The 24,129-nt window shown below is 38.1% G+C and overlaps 1 protein-coding gene across 3 annotated transcripts in view; it reads left to right on the top strand.

Moving 5' to 3' along the window:
* The window catches only part of rhbdl3 (rhomboid, veinlet-like 3 (Drosophila)), an 86,589-nt gene that overhangs the window by 59,304 nt on the left and 3,156 nt on the right, over positions 1 to 24,129 (top strand). For 2 of the 3 annotated variants that reach the window (XM_041982996.1, XM_041982999.1), the window contains 4 exons: positions 3,032 to 3,256; positions 4,078 to 4,226; positions 14,346 to 14,458; positions 23,460 to 23,560. In XM_041982996.1, the coding sequence (XP_041838930.1) occupies positions 3,032 to 3,256; positions 4,078 to 4,226; positions 14,346 to 14,458; positions 23,460 to 23,560 (588 nt within the window). The remainder of the gene's footprint in view (positions 1 to 3,031; positions 3,257 to 4,077; positions 4,227 to 14,345; positions 14,459 to 23,459; positions 23,561 to 24,129) is intronic. The other variant, XM_041982997.1, reaches the window with a different exon arrangement.

Genomic DNA, 24,129 nt, shown 5'->3' with positions numbered 1-24,129 from the left:
GCTGTGAGGGTCCACACAACCACCTGATGTGCTTCTTTTTGTGGTTAAAGAAGTCTCCGTCGCTGTTTCTGATTAAACAAGATGCATTCAGTAGTTTTTTTTAATAGTAACCATATTTTTGACTGCACTACGTGCACTAATATAAATGCACGTGCGCATGGCGTGTGAAGTCGTGGTGCACGTGCGAAAAGAAGGCTCTCCTGAAAGCCCCAGTGCAATTCGAGCCCTGACAGCAACCAATAACGGGTGACACCCTGGACAGATTGCCAGTCCATAACAAGGCTGAGCAGTGATTAAGGCATCAGCAGCATCTCATTCTTTTGATTAAGTTAATAAAAATCTGCTGCTCTTGCTCTTTTGCTGTCATCTCTGTGGTTTTTACTGCTTTCTCCTTTTTCTGTTTCTCTCTCTGTCTGTCTTCTGAGTTTGTCTTTCTTCTTTCGTTGTCTTTTCTATTGATCAAATGGTGAAATTGTCCCTTGGTGACCGAACACCCATTTGTCTGCTTCGCCTTTTCTCTCTCTGCCTTTCCCTTCTCATCTTGGCAGTGGGTCAACAAACAGAATGCCATTCTTTCTTTTGTGTCGTACAGACGAGAGGAATTGCAGTCACTTTACTAGAAGAATTGACTGTCTTTATAGAGCAGGGCTGTCAGGGGGAGGTCTGTGTGTGCTCTTGCCTTGTTGTGCAGTCAAGAAGTGACCATGGTAACCTGTGATCATTTTCCCACAGTTTTCCGGGCCTGATATTAAAGCTTTTTTCTTAAGTTTTATCTTTGACTAGTGGCCCTCCAGAAACAGCCATTAAAGAGCTATTATTCAGCTTTATTGAGCTTCTGATTTTACATGACTCCCATCTTATTTTATTTTATTTTAAAATTAGATGTGAAAGGATCCCTATTGTTGTGCAAGATATTCAAAGCTTTATTACACTTAAATTTATTAAGGGGATTTCAGTTTGTAGGTTTTCAGTTTCTCTCCTTTTTGTGTTATACATTTAACACAAATACTCAGCCATTATGTCTAAAAGTAATGTCTTTTTAACAAACTTTAGATATAATATGCAAACTGAAACATCTGAGCTTTTTGCAGTTGCAGAGACACAATCATGGGAGAAGATAAAGACTGTGCAAAGACTGATTTAATATGAATAAGCATAACCTCATGCTCCTGATCATAAAAATAACCTGACTCCCACACAAACAACTAAAACATCTACTTGTAATTCTCACTTTTCCAATCTACTTGTGGTATCGTGACTCCCCCTCGAAGAAAAAACAGATTTCCTCCAGTCTCATAACAAACCTTAAATGTGTGTGGGTCCATCAAAAATATGAAGCAGTTTCACCATAAAGCCTCAAAAGCTTCTACATTTTGTTTCTGCAGTTTTCTGATTTTATGTGATTTTCTTACATGTGTGTTCATAAAGGGATGATGTTGACAGTTGAGGTTTTTAACTGGGACAAAACAATGCCTCATTAGCAGTGCTCTAAATTAATGGATGGGTGGTATCAGGACTTCCTCTACCTGCAGACTTTAGAACACACAACTTCCTGGTGTGGAGTTTATAAAGGTGTGAGATACACTTTCAGGGTTTCAGTAACATTACAATTATAGATGATCATTTTCATACCATCATAATTGTTATAATCATCCTTGTTCACTTATACAAAAACAGCTGGAGGACACAAAATGAAAAATATTTCCACATTATTTCCCAACATTTCAAATTGGACTGTTTTATGGAGAATGTGTCCATTTTATATCCCCTCGTTGACCCCGGCCTCTGCTGAGGACACGACACGTTTGCCGTTTATAGTTTTCATTAAGAAAGTCTAAACAGCAAAAACGTCTTCTTTTTTTTTCAATTTATGATTTTATTTATTTCAAATATATTCCTTATAATATATACAGTATAAGGGTTGTAGGATTCTTTCAAATTAATTGTCTTATACTAAACTGGCAGAAAAAAAAACTTTATTGGCATAAAACATAGTGGAGAAAGACAATAAAATAGTTTTATAAGCTATGTAATTATGACCTAGGATTTCATAATAGTGACATATTTCAATACTGTTTTATGAAATAACTGGTCTTTAAGTGATTGCCTTCTACTTTTTTTTGTTTTAATGATAGAAATATAAAACATTTAAAAATAAAAAAAAACTGTGAAGTTATTTTTTTATACAACATAGTCAGAAAACTGACTCTTAATGAATATATATTCTGATAATACACATGTTATTAGGTCGAATTTCTATTAGCAGGAACACTTTGACCAGAATTTAGCAGAACTGGTGGAGTTTTTTTATTTCCTGACCCACTTTTAGAGCACGGTCTATATCATGTTGATAAGTTTGTTGTCCACATTGGGAAAGCCTCCCCAAAAACCTAAGTTTGGCCTCTTTCATCTATTCAACAAGTTTTGTGTATTTGGAAAATCCAACGATTTCTAAATTTCAGCTGTCTTGCCTGATGGTTGATGCTGGAGAACTCAGAAGTAGTACTCCTTCATTCATCCAGCCACCTTGTGGAATTTACTTGTTGAAATGAATGTAAAACATCCCATTGTTCTTGGGGCTAAATGCCACAGGTCCTCCTCTGACAAATAACATCCATTTCTTTAAAATGAGGTCTTTTAAGTCATTTAGTCAGATTTCTTATTGATTAGTTCTGAATGTAAATCTGTAAAGTTGCTGCCCATCAAAAGTGGTGGTACAGTATCCATGTCAGGGGATTAACTTGATTTCAGAGGCACATGTATAAAAAGTATGTTGGTTGCTGGGTGATGATACAGGCATTTCATTGCCACGGTGAGGAGAGTATTGTGTGTTAATCTCTTCTTAGAAGATGTGAGTGTGTGTGGTCTATATTCAAAGCGTATGACTGAATTCTAGGAGTTGTCAATATCTATATGCTAGAAAATAAGGTAAAGAGAGGGCTAGCAGGATGTTATACTGAAGCTCTAATATCCAACACGGTCTTAATCCCTCTTCCCTTCCCTCTCTTCCTTCTTGCCTCTCATTCTCCAGATGAGCAACAAACGCTCCAATAGTTTCCGGAGGGCCATCCTGCAGGGCAGCAGGCAGCTAAAAGGCTGCAGTCTCAGAGACGAGGTCAACTTGGGACTGTCCCAGCGGTTTGTCCGCCATGTTGCCTATGAGACACTGCCCCGGGAGGTTGACCGCAAGTGGTACTTTGACAGTTACACATACTGCCCCCCTCCCTGGTTCATCCTGGCTATCACCATAGCTGAGGTAAATTGTTTAAAAGCATGAGAGCAGTTTGTTTTATAGCATTTTTCTTCTAAAGATTTTTGCGTTTTTGAATATTAGTGGTGCTATAGAGCAAGTCTAAGTAAAACATAGCAGTAAAGCTAAACAGGAATGAAAATACAAATGTATGCACTGAAAACAATGTATTTTTTAAAGTTTTGACAAGGACACAAATACTTCATTACTTTGTAAACATGAATAAAATGAGTCTTTTGTGAGTAATAACACTAAGAAAAGTTGGAGAATTCTATAAAATATAGTAAAAATTTTAAACCTGTAATTTGTTGATTTGTTAAGGCCTTCACATAAAAGAAACATGTTCACATTAATGATTTTAGTTTGTTTACTGTGCAACTTTATTATAAGAAATACAGCTGACACAGAAAAGAGTGAAAGAGTTTATACAGTTAAAATTAACACTGTTCCAGAAGATTCTAAACATAAGTAAAACTAAATAAATAATAGCTGATTATTTCAATGCATTAGATAAATTTAAGTTATAGTCGGCCGTTATACAAAGTTTTTTTTGGACTGATTGGATCCCATCTCAGCATTTAAATGACTTTTTACTTACATTCAACAAATATTACCTTCCATTAGAATAATTGACAGTAATTTATTGATAATAGTGTTGTTTTCACAGTTTAAGTAACTTGACCATTAACAAAAGTTTAATTTAAAGCTCATGTTCAGCTTCTTTCTCATTACAAAAGTCATACATTTGTATTTTGGTGCATTTATTTATATGTACAGCAAACCATCGCTCCTTCAAGTCACTGGTTGTTCGTTCTGTGCTCTGTCAGGTAGCAGTGTTCATGTATTATGGATTCCAACTGGATCGCTTGGTACTGCAGGTTTCCAGCCCATCCTTTCTAAAGAGCCCCTTACCTTATCACCCCCAACTACGAGCCCAGGCCTGGAGGTACTTCAGCTACATTTTCATGCATACTGGGTAAGTTCAAATGTAGCTGTTGGATTTATTTAGGTGTGTTGTGCCATGCTGCAGTTACCTTAGGGACCCCATCAATTTATAGACTTTTGGACCCTGCAATGGGCTGACACATATTAAATGATCAGTTTTATGTGTGTTGAAAATTAAGCAAATCACAGCTGCTAATTTGTGTTGTTGTCAAAGGTTAATCATCTCTTACTTGTTCAAAATGAATGGGTTGATATATTGAACATCTTCCTGGTATTGTATCTACAGCACTTAGACTAGTTTAGGTTTATGTCTTTTTAAAAAACTTTAATGAATTTGAGCTTAACACATAAGAATTTCATCAATTTTCTGCAATAGAAATTGAACAACAATAGAAATTGAACAAGAATTATCTTTTTTTTTACAATTGGATTTAGGTGAATAATAGATTGTGGTCTAGGGTGCAGCTAATAGTCTTTGGGGATACCTGCAGTATCATGTTCTCCAAGAAGTGATTAGTTTTGGATTATTGGTGTAATGTGTATATACAGTAATAGTGCTGCCAGGATAATTTAAAGCCTTTAATATAATTTATAATTTAATGGATGACACGATAACGTCTGCTGTACATCTTACCACTTTCCTGTGAGAAGAGAGTGTGTTATTATGAGTTCAACCTGGGTCATCCAGGTTTAATTGGCCCCATGGGAAATATAGAGCCATGCAAAAGAAAAGAGAAATAATAAAATGGCTGCTTAGGTTAACCTGGAGCTGAAATACCTTGGGAAAAGGGAACTCTGGTCATGTAAAGCTATGTGAAATGCATCAGATACATTTATTTTATTTTGTCTTTTATATTAATCAACAAAAACAGTTATTCAGATTTATTTTTATACTACATATGTTCTCCAAGTCATTTTTAGGATGGTTTATCCCTTTGATTTCTAGTTCTCACTGGAGTAGGGGTAATGGCACAAAAAAAATTTATTAGTAAAATCACCCTTGGTCTAATATTCAGTCGTCTTCCCCCAAAAGTTGGAATGGTATAAAACATTTATTAAATCTAAATTAAATTCAAAATACAAAAACAGTAATGTTGTAATGCTGAAACTTTTCCTTTAATTCATTAAAGATTCAGTGATTCTGTATAAATTTCTGCCTAAATGAACCAATGGGAGGATTCATTTTAATGGGACCATGAGTTTTATTTGTTTGTTTGGCAAGTTATGTCAGCTAAAGTGTGTTGCTCCTCCCCAACACTACCCGTGTCAACACTGCAGCTCAACCTGCCTATACGGATGATAAACTAAGGAAACAGGATCCTGCCATGTTAATTCCATTAAACTCCAACTGGTCAACGCAGATGGCCACCCTTCGTGAGCCTAGTTCTGCTTGAGGTTTTTCTTCCAGCTAAGAGTTTTTTTTTTATTCAGGATGCAATACTATAAAATGGCTTAATTGGACACAGTTATTATAATTTGGACTAATGTGGATCATAAAATAGATTTGTTTTAATTTGATTTACTTGGATTTAATTCAGTTTAATTGGCACAACAGGGAAATGGGCAAAGCCTAATTTCCGAATTGGGATAAAATAAAAGTCCTTTTTCTTCTTCTACTCTTTTTTTTATTTTCTTCTTCTTCTTATATTATTATTATTATTATTATTATTATTGCCTAGATTTAATTGGACTGTGTCTGTACAAGTGCCTTGCGATGATTGTGTTATGAATTGGTGCTAAATATATACAAAGCTGAACTGGTTTGAGCTGACGTCTCCACTCCATGAACAATGTGGAGGTGCTTATCTGCTCCATTCGCCTAAAGTCTGTTGATGTTGCAAATTTTATTATTATTATTATTATTGTTGTTGTTGTTGTTGTTATTGTTATTGCATTCGCTCCACCACCGCAGCTTCACTAAGGTGGCTGTTTGAGGTATAAATGTCTCATTTTTGTTTTGTTTACAGAGAATATCATTGCTGATCCTTTATCATATCTTCTCTAACATTAAATCTAAATACTGTTCCAGAGGCTTGGACATCTTCCTTGGTACTACTGCTCTTGAAAGGGGGACTCCTCAAGCCTTAATAACTATCATCCCATTTCAAAGTTCCCTGTTCAATCCAAAATTTTGGAAAAATTCCTGTGTGGTCTGCTTAAGGAGTTTTTATACCCCAATGATGTTTTGAGTGAGTTTCAGTCTGGCTTTCATGAGAAGCATAGCACTACTACTACAACTGCAAGGCGTTCGACACAGTGGAACATAATATCTTGTTACAGAGGTTGTTTGATGTGGGAATCTCAACCAAAACTGTTGGCTGATTCAAAGACTACTTGACAAATAGATGACAATGTGTATAGGTCGATGGTTTAACTTCTAATAAGCTACCTTTATGTATTGGAATTCCACAGGGTTCTATCCCACGTCCTCTTCTGTCCACTATTTACATAAATGAATGAATGTCAAAGTATTCTGAATGTAATGTCATACAGGAGGTCAGCAGCACCCAAGAGCAGACAAGCAGCCTTGAAGTAACAAACAGTTTATTAAGAATGGCAGTTAGTGGCGATGGCAGGGCAGTTTGGCAGGCTGGCAAAAACAGCTGAGTCACTGGAACAGCGGGTCGGCAGGAGAACTTCTGGACAGAGCAGAGCAAAAGAGTTAAATTCCCACAGAACACCTTATAAGACTAAGAATGCTGCAGAGACCAAACGTTACCACATAAGTGCAAGCAACGATCCGGCAGAGGCTTGTGATCAAACCAGAGTAGATATGCTGTAGCAGTAATGAGATGATCGTCATCAGCTGTGCGTGAAACCTGCTGCCGGAAACAGAAGCTCCACCTGCAAGGAAAAGACACGCCCACACACACGCACACAGACTATTGCCAGGATCAGTAGACCCATGACATGCAAAGGCACACTTATACGCAGATGACACAATTTTTGTATAACTCTGCCCCCTCTTTAGACAATACTTTCAGCCAACTACAGCCTGCCTTCAACATCATTCAGGAAAACCTTTATAAGTTGAAATTGGTCCTTAACACAGAGAAAACTGTATTATTGATATTTGCCTGATCACTTAAATCACACTCTGCCTCAGATTGTCACCCTGCAAAGTAAGCCAATTGAATTACTGTCTTGGGTTTATGCTTGATGAGTCATTTTCTTTCAAGTCCCTCACTGAACAGCTCACAAAGGAGCTGAAGATGGTTTTCTTTTTTTTTTCAGAAACAAAGCCTGCTTCTCATTCCAGGCTTGGAGAAACCTTGTTTCAGCCACTTTTTTGTCACTGCTAGATTATGGGCAATATTTTTTATATGTATGTTCCAAATTCCTGCCTGTATACATTAAACACACTATACCACGGAGCCCTTGGGTGCATTACTGACTCAAGGTCCCTCACACATCTTTGTACTCTGTACCAGTTAGTAGGCTGGATGCCGCTTACAGCAAGGAGACTAATTCACTTTTATATCTAGGTCAACTTCCATCTTACCTTGATACCTTATTAACCTTAAAAAATCAAAGCCACTACATCCTGCAATTACAAAAATTCCATTCTGTTTGATATTCCACACATGAAGACAGAATATGGTAAAAGGGCTTTTAGTCACTCTGCCTCGGCCTCTTGGAACACTCTGCAAAAAGACCTGAAGCTGACTCAGTTCATACCCAGCAGCTCCTTCAAAACCCCGATTTCAGAGTTGTTGCCATCTTCATGTATATGTTTCTAGTTGGCACTGTACACTGTTTTTGAAGGTGAAAGCTCTGTGATATGTCTCATCTCTTTCATTTGTGATGTATGTTTTAATCTGTCTAACTATTTGCTGTTTTTTTGGGCCAGGGCTCCCCTCAACAGAGATGTAAATCTTAGTGTAACTTTTTCCTGGTTAAATAAAGGTCAATAAATAAATACAAACAGTAACATTTGTTGCTGTTCAATTTTAATTTGACAGTTTTTCAAGCTGTTGTGGATATTGGATCTGGGATAATTTAAGACAGAAAGGTGGAAATAAAACCCTGAAATTTCTCCCTTCAAGTGGCTCCTTAAAAATAATTGGAGAGGCCTAAGGAAGAGACACTTTAAAAGATCCTCGTACATGGAAAAGCTTCCTGTTGTTGAAAGGCAACATTTTGTCAAATCATGGACCCCACATTCTCTGAAAAGGGACTGCAGCTTGTTATCATCATCTGTAGCTTCCACATTATTCATACTAAATGCTACATAGTATGTAGGTTTTTCTAGTTTTTATTTTTTATTTACTATAATTATACGATAATTTAAAGTTTACACTAAGAGGACGCAAGTCCAAAAGTCATGTACTGTGCGCTCCCTGATCCACTTATCCATCAGGACTTGGAGTACTCTGCTGCATATTGCTCACATCAGAAGTGCCTCTAATACCATTGTTTTCATATTTTACTTTTGCCTACTCGCTCACATGTTCTCTCCATCTCACACGGATCCACAAACCATGTAATCCCATCAACAGCTCAGCTGCACTGATCTTTCAAATTCTCTACTAAAACCATTTTTATTTTACCCACAAACATCTCCCATCAGAGAATCATACAGACTCGTTTTCTTCTTAACTCCTGAACATTTTGGAGTTTGGATGAATTTTAGAGAATTAGTTGCATTTTTCCTGCTTTTATCCAGGTTGCTTATCCAGTATAGACATTTTCCACAATGAGAAAAAGCATAACTGATCTTAAAATGTAACGATATTAATAACTTGTTATTTTTCAAATGCCTACAAGAGCAGCTGCACTCATTTGTGTGCTTGAATTGCAAACCAGTAAGCTGAAGTAACTGTAAAGTTAAGAATAAACGGTACTTTTGTTGAGTGCCTGAAAGACCGTGGTCATCTGAACACAATAGGACCTCTCATGGGCATCCACAGTTCTGCCTGACAGTGCGACCCATTCCTTGCAGCCTCATTAGCAGTATAGAAATAGATAGTCAGTGTTGTCAAGAGTGGAGCCATCCTTGTGCAGTTGGACAGGCTTCTCCCAGCTAATCAATATGTCCCATTGTCCCTCTGATCACTGTAACCATCCTTTGTGCCAGCATTGTAGAAGAGGTAGCTGGGTTGTATCAAACTAAATTTGTTTTTGTTTGTTTTATTATGTCTCTGCTGGAGGAACTGTTTCTGTTTATGTCTGGGATGTTTGTTCAGGACACACTGTCAGGAAAACACTTGCATTTACCAGCTGATTGTGTCAGACAGTAGAATGGTGGGAGGATTAGTGGTGGGGGGACTGAAAGAGTCTCTCTGTTTGTTTTTTGATGTCCCCTTTTATATTTACTGAAACAGAGGTGACAGAATAATTCAGGCACTGAAAACAGAGAGCAGTTAAAGCGACTGAGAGAGGGTGATGAAGCTAGAGCGGGAAGGAGATTAGCTTGCTGCTTTCCTTGTTTCTGCTGTGACACACAGATGTGTCAGAGCTGCTGACTGGACTTGGGCTGGGAGGACTTTCTGGCCATGAAGGACACAGGGAGAGAGTGCGTTTGTGTTTTTTATGTAAGTTTCAACATCTTTTGCTTACAGTATTGCAGCAGCTATATATTTTCTTTTTTTTATCCATTTATTTTTGTGTGCACATGTTGGTGACACATTAATATTAATATTTCATGTGCTGGGATATTCCGCCCCGAGTTCCTTAAGGTTCTGGATGCTGTAGGGCTGTCTTGGTTGACACGCCTCCGCAGCATCGCTTGGACATCGGGGACAGTTGCCCTGGAGTGGCAGACTGGGGTGGTGGTCACCCTCTTCAAAAAGGGGGACCGGAGGGTGTGCTCCAACTACAGGGTGATCACACTCCTCAGCCTCCCCGGTAAGGTCTATTCAGGGGTGCTGGAGAGGAGGGTCCGTCGGATAGTCGAACCTCGGATTGGGGAGGAGCAGTGTGGTTTTCGTCCCGGTCGTGGGACAGTGGACCAGCTCTACACCCTCTTCAGGGTCTTTGAGGGGAGTTTGATGGGAGTTTGCCAACCAATTTACATGTGCTTTGTGGACTTGGAGAAGGCATTCGAACCATGTCCCCCGGGGGCTCCTGTGGGGGGTACTCCGGGAGTATGGAGTGCCAGACCCGCTTGTACGAGCTGTCCGGTCCCTGTACGAGCTGTCCGGTCCCTATACGACCGGTGTCAGAGCTTGGTCCGCATTGCCGGCAGTAAATCAGAATCGTTTCCAGTGCGGGTTGGACTCCGCCAAGGCTGCCCTTTGTCACCGATTCTGTTCATAACTTTTATGGACAGAATTTCTAGGCGCAGCGGAGGTGTTGAGGGGATCCGGTTCGGTGGCTGCAGATGATGTGGTTCTGTTGGCTTCGTCGGATTGTGATCTTCAGCTCTCACTGGAGCGATTCGCAGCCAAGTGTGGGATGAGAATCAGCAACTCCAAGTCCGAGACTATGGTCCTCAGCCGGAAAAGGGTGGAGTGCTCTGTCCGGGTCTGCAATAGGGTCCTGCCCCAAGTGGAGGAGTTCACGTATCTCAGGGTCTTGTTCACGAGTGAGGGAAGGATGGAGTGAGATCGACAAGCGGATCGGTGCAGCGTCTGCAGTGATGCAGACTCTGCATCGGTCTGTCGTGGTGAAGAAGGAGCTGAGCCAAAAGGCAAAGCTCTCGATTTACCGGTCGATCTACGTTCCTACCCTCACCCATGGTCATGAGCTGTGGGTAGTGACCGAAAAAACAAGATCGTGAATACAAGCGGCCGAAATGAGTTTTCTCCGCAGGGTGGCCGGGCTCTCCCTTAGAAATAGGGTGAGAAGCTCGGTGATCCAGGAGGGGTTCAGAGTAGAGCCGCTGCTCCTCCACATCGAGAGGAGCCAGATGAGGTGGCTCGGGCATCTGGTTAGGATGCCTCCTGGATGCCTCCCTGGTGAGGTGTTCCGGGCACGTCCCACTGGAAAGAGGCTCCGGGGAAGACCCAGGACACGCTGGACGGACTACATCTCTCGGCTGGCCTGGAAACGCCTCGGGATCCCTCCAGATGAGCTGGTGACTATGGCCAGGGAGAGAGAAGTCTAGGTTTCCCTGCTTAGGCAACTGCCCCCGCGACCCGACTCTAGATAAGCTGAAGAAAATGGACGGATAGATGGATGGGATATTCAATTCAATTAATAACAAAGCAAAACTTTATTTTTTCCTGAGGGGCAGTTTACGGCACAGTGTAGTCATTAAATTTCAGAGTAAAGGTGGGTGCACAAATAAAGATTATCGGGCTGTTTTTGTCCAGATTTTCCCCTCTATGACCAAGGACAGCAAACGCCTGATTATCTTAAGTCTTCTAAGATTATCCTATAAGATTATCCTGTGGTCTGAGGTGTGTTAAGATCAAATTTGTGCCAACAATCAGCTCCAAAATGGGTTGTGCCGAAGTATTAAACATGTTCGAAATTTACAATCAAAAATCTTCACGTCTGTGTGGAAAGCCAACAACTCCTGAATTGTGACTGTGTGTATTGTGAGGTGGAATGAAATGTAGCCAATCGGAGAGCGAGCTGACTGGAGCGCAAGGAAGGATATAAAGTCTGTGTTCACGCTGTCTCCAATTAAATACATCAATTAGTTACAGCCGTTAACACATTTTTTTTGACAGCCTTAAACATAATATAATATAATATAATATAATATAATATAATATAATATAATATAAAGCAATATGCCATATATGATGTTGGAGTGCTCTGGAGTGTGTTGAGGATATGTTACAGAAAACAGGCATGCAAATAAATATAACAGAAAAAAGAACACTCACTCTGTTCTGACCTATTCGTATCAACTTTTAAAGTAAGTGATATTGTCAACCTGGCTTTTTCCAATAGACTTACAGTACCAGTCAAAGTTTGGACACATTTTAATGGGAAAATGTGTCCTAATGTTTGACTTTTACTGTAACTGTACGCTTATATTGTCAAAAGAAATATAGTGTTTCTTTTTATTTATCTATATAAGTTACCCCTTTCCTTTATTGTTGGTACTGTGTTCTGCAAAAGTCTTATGTTTAACATCTTGCCTTACCCCTCCTATGAGAAGCTCACATTCCAAGTGCAGAAAACATCTTCCATCCACGGACTGACGTAAAAGCTGAACACACTGCAACTGTAAGGTCATCCTCTTCCTATCAGACGGAATTGCCACTCATCTCTGAACCTTTGCTCCACTTTCCACCCCTGCAGCTGAGCCAAAACCACACCTCACCACCACACTAGGCTCATGTTATTTTTCTTATTTTAACCTTTTTTTCAGCAATATTTTCATTGACATTTCAAGTCTTAAAATGCAACCAGAGGAAAAAGAACCTATAAGGGAGGATGCATCAGTGTGTCCTCTGCAGAAGTTGCTTTGGCAACCATTATGTCTGAAGCAGCATGGCATGCTAATCCTGAATATATTGAAATTTGAGTGTTATTAGTCCAGTATGGCAGTGAAAAATTGTAGATAACGATATCACTAAACTGATGCTAAATTCTTACTGTTGCCCATCAGCTGTTATATTTTTTACACAAAGTGTTAATTCTAACACAACACAAAAGCCATTTAATCCTGTCAACAGTTCAGCAGCTCAAATCAATAACTGAGTGTGAATATCAGCTCCTTTTATAAAACTCAGTAGAAACTTTTGCAAATTTAGTTTTTCTCACTCATTCTTTTAAATTTACAGAAGAAAGCGTTTTGTATATATATATATATATATATATATATATATATATATCCATCCATCCATCCATTATCTTGACCGCTTATGCCATGTCGGGTCGCGGGTGAGCTGGAGCCTATCCCAGCATTTTAACAGGTGAAAGGCAGGGTACACCCTGGACAGGTCACCAGTCTGTCGCAGATATATATATATATATATATATATATAAAAAGATGTATATATTTCTATTTCTATGAAGTAATAAAGAGAGTTGATCAGCAATCGTTTAACAAATTAGTTTTATTTGGCTACTAAAATAAAACGGAAATTATTTGCTACTTTAACCCTCTCAAATGTGACACTTTTTTCCTTCTCTGTTATTGGATTTTACTTATTTTGTTTTAGAGTGTTGATTGAAAAATGATTATTTCGATAAAATCACTTCAAACTCTGATTCTGATGATTTTTTCACAATTTTAACATCTTTAATCTTCATTTTCTGGGTTGGTATCTTTGAAATGTCTCTGTCTTCAAAACAATGGTAGTTAGTCTAATCTTATTTGTTTATTAATTTGGCTTGCAACACTTAAAGCAACACTAAATACGTTTTTGACTTTAAAACTCTGTGCTGCTGATTTGTTTTGATGGCACACTGGCATTCATTATGCATTTTCCTGGACAGCGTTCCAAGGTTGAAAAACTGTGCTTCACAACTTTTTTATTTATTTTTTGCTATTTATGTTTTATTAACTTATTTATTTCATTAAATTAATTATTTTTTTCTTTGCAAGGGCAACCTGAAATATGAATAAAACTCATCAATAACTGCTTATGAAATTATTATAAGATTTATCAATAATTAAATAAAAGTTTTATTAAAAAAATTTTTAAATGATAATAAAAATAATTAGACTACACATTAAATTAAATACATTTCTAAGTTTTTATAGAATATAATGCTCAATAAGCTACGTTAAACTGTTAAAATAATAAAATAACATAATTATCACTAACATTAGCATCATCATCGTGACATCTGAAAGGCTACCATAATCATGTAGCACAGAAGACATGAAACCCACTGACGCTAGTATTTGCAGATAGTTATTTTTTTGTTACAGTAAAAGAAATAGCTTTTTTTTATTAGCACGATTATACTGCAATATTTAAACTGTACTGAAACTAATTTTTTGACTGTCAGATAATAAAGTACTTATTCCAGAGTATCAATACACCCATCACTAAAGTAATATGAAGTAAGGCTATTCAGACACATAATAATATTTTTTTTTTTGTTTGTTTGTTTGTTTTTGTTTTTTGTTTTTTTTTTTTTGTGCAAAATTATGTCTTTATTTGTGTGAAGCTAATTGAACTATTATCACCTTCGTTCACTTTCTTAAAAACCCTAAAGCATACCGTCACTTTCATTAAGCATCTAAATCTAATCTAAACAGTGGTGCTAACATTATTTGTGTGTTTGTGTGTTACAGGATTGAACATTTGAGCCTGAACATGGCCATGCAGCTGCTGGTGGGAGTCCCTTTAGAAATGGTCCATGGTGCCCTGAGGATAGGACTGGTCTACGTGTGTGGTGTGCTGGCAGGTGGGCATGTGGTCTCCCTCTGTTCCTTCATTCCAGTGAGACAAAAAGCAAACACACACGATGGAGTTTTGCCTCTGCCGTTGTTCCATCTGCTTGTGTGTTTTTATGCATTTAACAGCCTATCAGGAGCCATCCAGAGTTACTGTTGATATCAGTCAATAGGAAATGTGTGCATAAGTGTGTGTGTGTGGTGATTTGAGGACAGATGGCTTTGTGTCTCTGTCTTCCCACCAGACGTGATAGGATGGAGGGGGTTGTCAGTGCTCCATCAAAGCCTCCGCATCCCCCCATATTAATTTACAATAGGTCAGAGCAAAGTGAGTCAAATGGAGTTCAAAGAAACACACACTCAGTGATAATGAAATAGGAAGTGGAGTGCATAAGGCAGAGGGAGGTAGACACAGACACACATTTGTAAGAGGAGAGCCAGAGGATGAGAGAAATGGAATATTGGGTGAGAACTTGGAGAAACAGAGCCAAGAGCTACAAAAGAAAAAGTGAAAGCAGAAGCAGTTTTTAACTAAATGTCACCGCTCCTCTCTAACTTCCAGACCGACAAACCTCAGGCACTGGGGCAATTTCAGTATTCAGCCTGTTCAGCTGTAACACTGTCAGTGTGTGTGATCTGTACAGGGTCAGTAATACTAATAAAGTAATCAACTCCCACATTGGTTTTCTTTTAAAAACTCGTCAACCGCCTGAGGATAACAACAGGCTGCTTTATGGCAGGTGTGTTGCAGAGAGCAGGAGAAAACCAGAGAGAATGGTGTGATAATTGGAGACGGTTGAGATTTTAATATTCATGGATATTTCTCTGTTTCTCTTCTTCTCTTCTTCTCTGTGCCTGTGTGTATGTGTATGTGTGTGTGTGTGTGTGTGTGTGTGTGTGTGTGAGGCGGGGGACGGGGGGGATTTGCAATGGGGCACTAACAAATACCCCTGGGATACCAGCCATGGTGACCGATAGCTTTAACCTCACTGTGAAATGACAAGGAAACAGACCATAAATCACACACACTTATGTATGCAGACACACACACACACACACACCCCCACACACACACACACACACACACGCACACACATGGTCTGTTGTTTTAATTAGATATCGACCACCAGAAGAAGACAGGATGCATGCTCTGGTTGTGTTGGCCGATGTGTTTGGCTTTGGGAGTGACTGGGCTTTTTGTTGTGTTCTTTTTAATAATAGGCAGTAAAAAGACTAACAGTTCTTTCTGAATTTGCACCATTTAACATTAAACAGACATTTTCTTATATCTGTGGTGGATTTAGCCCTGTAACATTAATGGCTACATCAATCTGTCAAAGCACTGGCATTTAGTCACAAATTGGTCAACTTTTACATAAATGTTCCTCTGACATCTGTGAAAATGACAGAAAGAGCCACAAGGAATCTGTGGTATTTGTGAGTCACACAAGATTGGACAGGGTCTAACATGGTAATGGTGCTATATTATAACAGTCCTTCACACTTTTCTGATAACATGACATATTGCCATAACATTTGCATCAGTGTCAAGCAAGCCCACTGTTTCTTTAAACAATAAAAGCTTTAAATATTTTTCCAATGTCTAAACTTTTTGAAAAATCAGTGTTATACTTGTTAGTATGCATTGGAGTCACACCGTTATGGCTGGCTGTTATCACCTCAAGGACAATCTGGTGTTTACCTCTCCTGAGAAGACACTGTCGCTGAGGATTGTAAAAAGATAGATGTAAGGATATAGAGTTCAGAAATAAATACAGGTGTAATTTCAGAAATTAAGTTGGCCATTAATTTCTGTGTGGGTGTCATTTTATGAAACAGGTGCCATTTAAGTCCACAACATTTATTGAGAATATAAATCCATAAAAATGGATCCAGTTGTATTTCTGAAGTTTCAAGCTGTTAAGATATGTGTTCTTAATCACATAATATGAGACAATGCTATTTTAAAAGAAAAATATGGATATCATTGATACTATAAACTATATTGAAGAAAATAAATATTATTTTTAGAGAAAAAAAATTACAGTTTGAGTGTGTTTTCTTAGTTTGACTTATCACACTTACTTTTTTTGTCTATAGAAAATATACTCTTATTTTACATGGCATCACAAACAGGAAATGACATCAGGCTCTGTAAGAGATTTTAAAAAAATTAAATAGTCAAATATTATACTTATTTTCATCATAATAAACACACAATTATCTTTTTGTTCATGAGTTTATTCATTGGAAACTTAATATGCTTTCTTTAGTATATAATTTTCAAATATTACACCCAAATACCCATATAGGGATTGTGCATTGTTTTTTTGTTTTGTTGTGGGGTTTTTATCTTTATATATAGATTTTCGTATAGGTCAGGCTTTATTGTGTATTTGTAGGATCTCTGTTTTAATTTATGTACAGATCTACTGTCACGACTTTGCTAAAAAGTGTTGGTTTTTGTATCAAAACTTAGCATTTATTGTATAATGACCATTATTGTTTGTCTGTTTGAAATTGGGCTAAGAAAAAATTATTTTAAAGAGAAAAAGTCTGTATTTGCTTTGCTCTGGTCTCTGACCATTATGCATTTTTACTCTGAAATCAAAGAGAACTGTTAATCCTGACACACTTTTGAATGAAAAAGACTGAGCTGATGCCTACAGAGGTCGAGGTAAAGTTCAGAGACCAAGTAATGACTAAGTAAAAGGTCTCTGACCCTCTACACCCAGCACACACCCCAACACCATATAAAATTCAATGGACTGCACATGAAAACACAACATACTCTGTCCCAGACAGCAGACACGAGTACAATGAAATTGCAGTCTGTGTGTTCAAAGGGCAGTACACAAACAACTACTGCAGGCCAATGAGGGGGAGGGTGGCTCACAAAAGACACATATAACATCACTGTAGTGGCTCAATACATAGCCCCACTGTTGACTTTCCTCTTTATGAGCAGTTAAATATGATCATTAAAATTTTCCCTCATGTCCTTGAATCTTTTCCTGCAGTTTGAAGGAGAAGCCAACCGAATTAGCTGCTCCTGCGAGGGTCTGCTGAGGGATATTGAGACTTTATCCATGTCTATGTGTGTGTTTTAGTCTGCACACTCAATCACAGTCCTTAAAAAATGTTATTAAAGTCAAGTAATGACGGGGTCCCTCCTGAAGCACACTTCCCAAATTACCCTGTATCCTGAACCAGATGTTTAAGTGAAGAGTGTGTAGAGAGGAAAAAGAAATGCCAAAGTTGGCATCTCTTTTTTACGTTTGTGTTTTAGGATCTCTTGGGAATTGTGGAATTACTTTTTGCATCAGTATGCAATGATGCGAGTTAAAGCACAACACTGAACATGTCTGTGCGTGCACCTATGGGGTGATACCCAGCTGCTGAGATTACAGTGCAATATTAATGACCTGCTGAGTCTCATACTATTATTTAACTATCTATGCGTGCTGTTATAATGTTTGACGCATCTGAGAAGGCCAGAAATTAGTCAAAGAGGAACTGTGTTACATGCAAGTGTTTGAGATGTCCTTTAATTTCACACTCAGCCACAGAGCCTTGAATCCACAGGACTGGAAGCCAGAAACTCACTGATGATCCATTACAATGTCGTATCCCATCTTCAAAACATCCGTGATATATCAGAAGCATGTGACTAAAATAACCTTTCATACTGGGTGCAGTGTTAGCATTTTATGTAGTTTTTTTTGTGCCCTCCATGTTAAAATTCCTCTGTCCTGAGCTTTCTTAAGTTGTGTTGCATTCGTTTTATTAAGCTCCTTAAGATTCAGGAATACAGATTCATAAAGTTTTTCTGACTTATTACAACATGTTGAATAATTCTACATTACCATACAACTGTCATTCCGGATAACATGCTCAAAGGGAGTGGGAAGAAGCTTAAGCTAATTTAGTCCCACTCCTTCAGCACAAGCAGTTAACCACTCAACCAACTCAATCATATAAATACATTCATGTTTACAAAACTCACAGATATATTCTCAGACACAGTGAGGTTCATTTACGTGCAAATAAGAAAAAATAAATAAAATAAGTTAAACGTTTATTGTTCAATTTAAGAAGAGAACTAATATTTGGAGATTTCTTTAATTTTCTGGTACAAAGTGATAATGTCGTCGGCTCATGCACTGATTTTGATCAACTATCATACAACTGCTAGTACCAGGTTAGACCCCTTTTGCCTTCAGAACTTTCAGAGATCTTCTTGGCGTCATAGATTCAACAAGGTGTTGGAAACATTCCTAAGAGATTTTGCTCCATATTGACATGACAGCATCACACAGTTACTGCAGGTTTGTCGGCTGCATCCATGATGAGAATCTCCCGTTCCACCACATCCCAAAGCTGCTCTGTTGGATTGAGATCTGGTGACTGTGGAGGTCATTGGAGTACAGTGAATTTATTGCCATGTTTAAGAAAGTTGGTGGAGATGATCTGAACTTTGCGATGTGGTGCATTGTCCTGCTGGAAGTAGCCATGAGAAGATGCTACTCTGTGGTCATAAAGGAATGGACATGGTCAGCAACAATACTAAGGTAGGCTGTGGTAGTTAAACCATGCAGTGTTGGTACTAAGGGGCTCAACATGTTCCAAGAAAATAATCCCCACACCATTACACCAGCAGCAGTCTGAACCATTGATACAAGGAAGGAGGGATCCATGCTTTCATGTTGTTTCCATCAAGTTCTGAGCCTACCATCTGAATGTTGCAGCTGAAATGGAGACTCGTCAAACCAGGCAACATTTTTCTATCTTCAATTGTCCAGTGTTGGTGAGTCTGTGTGAATTGTAGCCTCAGTTTCCTGTTCTTAGCTGACAGGAAGCACCCGGTGTGGTCTTCTGCTGCTGTAGCCCATCTGCTTCAAGGCTGGACGTGTTGTACTTTTTAATATGGTATTCTGCAAAACTTGGTTGGAATCAGTGGTTATTTAAGTTCCTGTTGCTTTTCTATAATCTCCAACCAGTCTGCCCATTCTCCTCTGACCTCTGACATCAACAAGACATCTTGGTCCAGACAACTGCTGCTCACTGGATATTTTCTGGGTTGTGTGTGAAAATCCCAGTAGATCAGCAGTTTCTGAAATACTCAGACCAACAACCATGCCCCGTTCAAAGTCACTTAAATCCCCTTTCCTCCTTATTCTGATGCTGAATTTGAATTTCAGCAAGTCGTCTTGCCCATGTCTACATGACTACATACATTAAGTTACTCCCATCCCTTAGCAAGAAGTAGTTTACTTAAAGTTTATTTCATTAAGTATACTTGAGTATAAGTATAGCGAGTATATTACAGACCATGTACTTATAGTGTACTAGAAAGTATACTAACTTAATACTTCTTCAGACTAAATTGGAACCTTTTAAGTAAAAAAATCTACTGTAAGTATACTTTATAAGGTCATTTTATGTTTACAAAAGTACACTTCCAAGTATATACACTCATCTATATACTACTAGTGTACTAGGTAAATACTTCTAGTTCCAATTTAGTTTATGGAAGTATACTTTAAGTATGTTTCTATGACCTTAGAATTACTAAAACTAAACTTGTAGGAACATAAAGATGATGCAATTGAGCACACGTAGTATTTACTGTAAATATTTAAACTCAAGCGCTTCATGATCTTGAACATGTAAGTTGTGTGTAGTGAAAAACATTTTTCTGCTAAATTAAATGTAAGCATGAGTCAATGACTTGACTTTATTCTCTACTTTGATCAAGATATACTAAGTACTAGTACTTTGTGGTAGAAGGAAGTAAAAATTATACTTAAGTATAAGTAAAAGCATTAGTATGAAAGTATAAGTTGTGGTATTAATGTACTTAGTCTCAGACTTTTCTTTATACTTTTCAATATAAGCTAAGTATACTTCACTATACTATTCTTAAGTATATAAAATATAGTATTTAAAAACTAAACTTTCAGTATACTGTCACAGTTATAAAATAAGGATACTCGTAGTACACTTGAATAAACTACGTTTTGCTTACGGATGTGATTGGCTATTTGTTGTACCTGATAAAGTGGCTGGTGAGAGTAGATGCAGGTTTAAAATACTTGTTTGAGATCAGCCTATTTGTTTAAATACGACCAACACACAGCACAAAAATGGTCTTTAACTTGTGTTTACAACTACATTGCTTGTAGCTCGGACATATTAGAGTTAAATTAGGCTAACATGGCTCAAGTGAGGCAGAAACATTAGTTGCTTATCCAGTATTTAAAATGGCAGATGTGTTTTATGTGGTTGCAGTGCTTTTGTCACCATGACACCCTAAAGGGCTGCAAACATGTATCATATTCAAAGACTGCCGTTCTCAAGCTCTGTTGAAAGTGGGGATTGTTTTTTTTCTCATATTTAATGCGTATGCAGACACACTTGGGACATCCTTTTAAAAACAAGTTTATTCTGTTTATTTCATCCCCTTTTAAAATGTCTAATTAGGGTTTAGTGCTCAGTGGGGCTTTTAATTTTTGGTTTTTTAAAGTTGAGAGAATATTACATATTCTCACTCAACAGTCTGTTCAAGGACTGGCGATTGACAAGTATAGAAAAAACCGAAGTTGTGACACCTGAGGTGTCAGCAATACTTAGCGTACCAAGTGCACATTGCTGTTTCTCAACGTTTGTCATGGCCCTTAGGGGTCTTTCTGAAATGGAACGTGGGACTTTTTTAGGTTTAAATGAGCAGCTCTTACCCTTTATAATCTGTCATTAACGTTGAATTCCTATTTGACTTGTCTGTGAATAACAGTCAAGGATGGAGACAGCACTGTGAACTTCACAGAGCCAAAAACTTCAAAATCCTTCAGGGTTTTCTCACCTTGAATTTACAAGAATCATGTCTCCTACTGCACTGAGAAAACAAAGCTCTGCACCTGCATCCTCTGAAGTTATTCAGATATAACCAATATTAAACATGGATATTGCTTGCACAATAACATAACCCACTCTAACAGTTGGGCCACAAAGCTAAATTCAGCCATCTTGTCCACAATCTCCCCCTTTCCCCTACCACCACCGCCCTTCCAATGACTGAATGAAAGCCTTACCAGACTCTCTTTATGTTAAGAAGAAAATAAATAAAGAAAATAAATGAGAAGAGTTTGTTTTTGGGTAATTTTATAACCAAACATATAGCAGATGTCCTTCCTCCTTTTCTTATGACGTTGAGTGTCGTGCACAGAGACAGCAGAGGAAGAACAAATGTGCAACTCTGCTGCTGAATGTCCATGTATTTAAACTTTTCATTGCTTGTTTGGAGCTTTTCTGCATGAGATGAATAAGTACCAAAGGGCCAAAGAGAGCAACATCCTGTTTGCAGCACACACTGTGATTTCAACACAAATCAGTGTGTTCTTGTAAAGTATGAGCAAGCATCTATTCATGGAGGTCAGGTTATAATACACCCACATTAAATTATGAGAAGCAAAGCTGCATTTGTACTGTTCAAAATAGATGTTTTCATTTTGAATTTCATAATGGTCACAGCGTTTCTGATTAGCCAACTGTGTAGCTGCAGTGGGATATTATATGGCACAGTAATTTTCTAAATTATACTTCTTTGATAGTATTTGATGTTATTTATTTTTCATAACCAGGTGTCAACCATTGCCCATATCCTCTCTCCACATTACGTAGCAGAACTCTCTTTGGCTGTATGGATTGTGATAGCTTTGGTAATCTCGATACACTGGTTGCTTTTTTTGTTGTAAGCTAAACACTGTGACATCTGACTTGAGCTTCCTTTTTTCAGGTTTACCAGAGGATGTTGAGTTTGCTGATCATATATCCATACATCACTGAGGGCAGTAGCGGTTGCTCAGCCATTCCTTGCAGCATGAAAACATGCCCTCTTGAAATGGTCGTGGTGTATGTCATGCATACTGTAGCTATCATGGATGTGCGCTGCCTGCAGAATATGACTATAACATGATAGTGACCATGTTTGCTGGAAAACGTCTGAGACTACTGGATAAGACCAATTCTTTTTGCATAACATAGTATAACATGTGCATACTACTTTTTTTTTAGCTTTGTGTTATATTTTTAAAGGAATACCATGTTGTTTTAAAACTACAGATTAGCCAGACAACACAGAAAAACCAGCTGTGGGCTCTTCAAGTTATCTCAAAGATCTCCATCTCACTGTCTATTTGCAGTGTTTTAACACTTTTTGAACAGAACAGGTTAATGTTCACCTTCAAATTGATAAAAAAAAAACTGTCTTGACACTCAAGCAAGTCAGACTTTTTTCACACTTTTATGGGAATCAAAATTCTGTTGTTTGGCTTTTTGACAGCTACAGATACCACCATACTAACAACCTTGTTGGGGTAGATGAACAGCAAATTGTATAACTTTATTCAATTTATACAACTATTTATCAGTAAATAGCAAATGCACTTAGGAGCTAAAGAATCAGACATCTACTACTACTTAATGTAAACTAGCATGATATGAAAACAATTATAATAGATTGAGTTGAATTGGATTTTAATTATATATTATAGTATGTTTAATGTAACTTGTTCACTTTCTTTATAAAATAACCTGTCAAGACTTAAATGGTGTGAAATGGCAGATGTACTGTATAAGTAAATTTAACTAAACAGAATTGTATTAAAAACTGATAGATGATAGAACTGATTACAAAGCAGAAACTTTATCAATCCTAAGGAGAAAAATTCAGCAGTCTCTTCTTATTTTATAGCTACTGCTTCCACATGTACTAAAGAACCTCTAACTTGATAAACAAGGAACACATGAGACATATTCCACACAAAAGACATTCAACATGCTGCATTCTGCTCATTTTTTGGCTATACGCTGGACTTTTAGTGTATAACTTGATGATTTCATATATATGAAATTATTTTAAAACTAATTTGACGTCAAGAATCTGATTATAACAGGATGTCCTTATTTGTTTATTATATTTTGACCAACCTGCATTCTCTGTCATCGCTTCAGGGTCACTGGCAGTGTCTGTCACCGATATGACGGCTCCTGTGGTGGGATCATCTGGGGGAGTGTACGCCCTGGTGTCAGCACACTTGGCGAATGTTGTCATGGTGAGTTCCTGTGTTTCCTTGTGTGTGTGTAGATGCCACATCATCAAAGCAGTGCATTTGGGGCCCCAGCAGGTGCTTCTCTGTCTCCAGATGCCACGCATTCTTACCCTTCAGTGTTTCCTCGTCCTTTGCACATGCATATATGACAAAGTGTGAAAAAAAAGCCGTAGCCTGTCAATGTGTTCTGCTGTCCTTTGACATATATCCATCTGTTTGGTGTACTGCCCCACCCCTCCTGTTCTGGTCATCAAACACACTTTAATTGTCAGTCAAGGTGAGCTTCTGTTCTATGTATCGTAGTACTTATTATGTTCTTAGGAGAAACCCCCCTACCACATCCTAGGTTTGGATGGAGGGGTTTGTCTTCCATCTCTCAGCTGAAATCTCATTATCTAACAGAGCAGTACCAGATTGGGGTCAGCGTGCCTCTGGGGTTTTCAGAATTGACCTGAATTGAGACAGAGGGCACAATCTCATGTCATTTCATGTCAGCATGTGTGTGGGTGTCTGGGTGTGTTTTTGAGGACTATAGCACAGTCTGTGTTTTCTTCTGGTTTATTGGTCTTCTC

The sequence above is a fragment of the Melanotaenia boesemani genome, chromosome 4 (assembly GCF_017639745.1).
Source record: "Melanotaenia boesemani isolate fMelBoe1 chromosome 4, fMelBoe1.pri, whole genome shotgun sequence".
Classification (NCBI taxonomy): domain Eukaryota; kingdom Metazoa; phylum Chordata; class Actinopteri; order Atheriniformes; family Melanotaeniidae; genus Melanotaenia; species Melanotaenia boesemani.
Note: the sequence above shows the minus strand (reverse complement) of the source record. Positions and strands in the feature narration are given on the sequence as shown.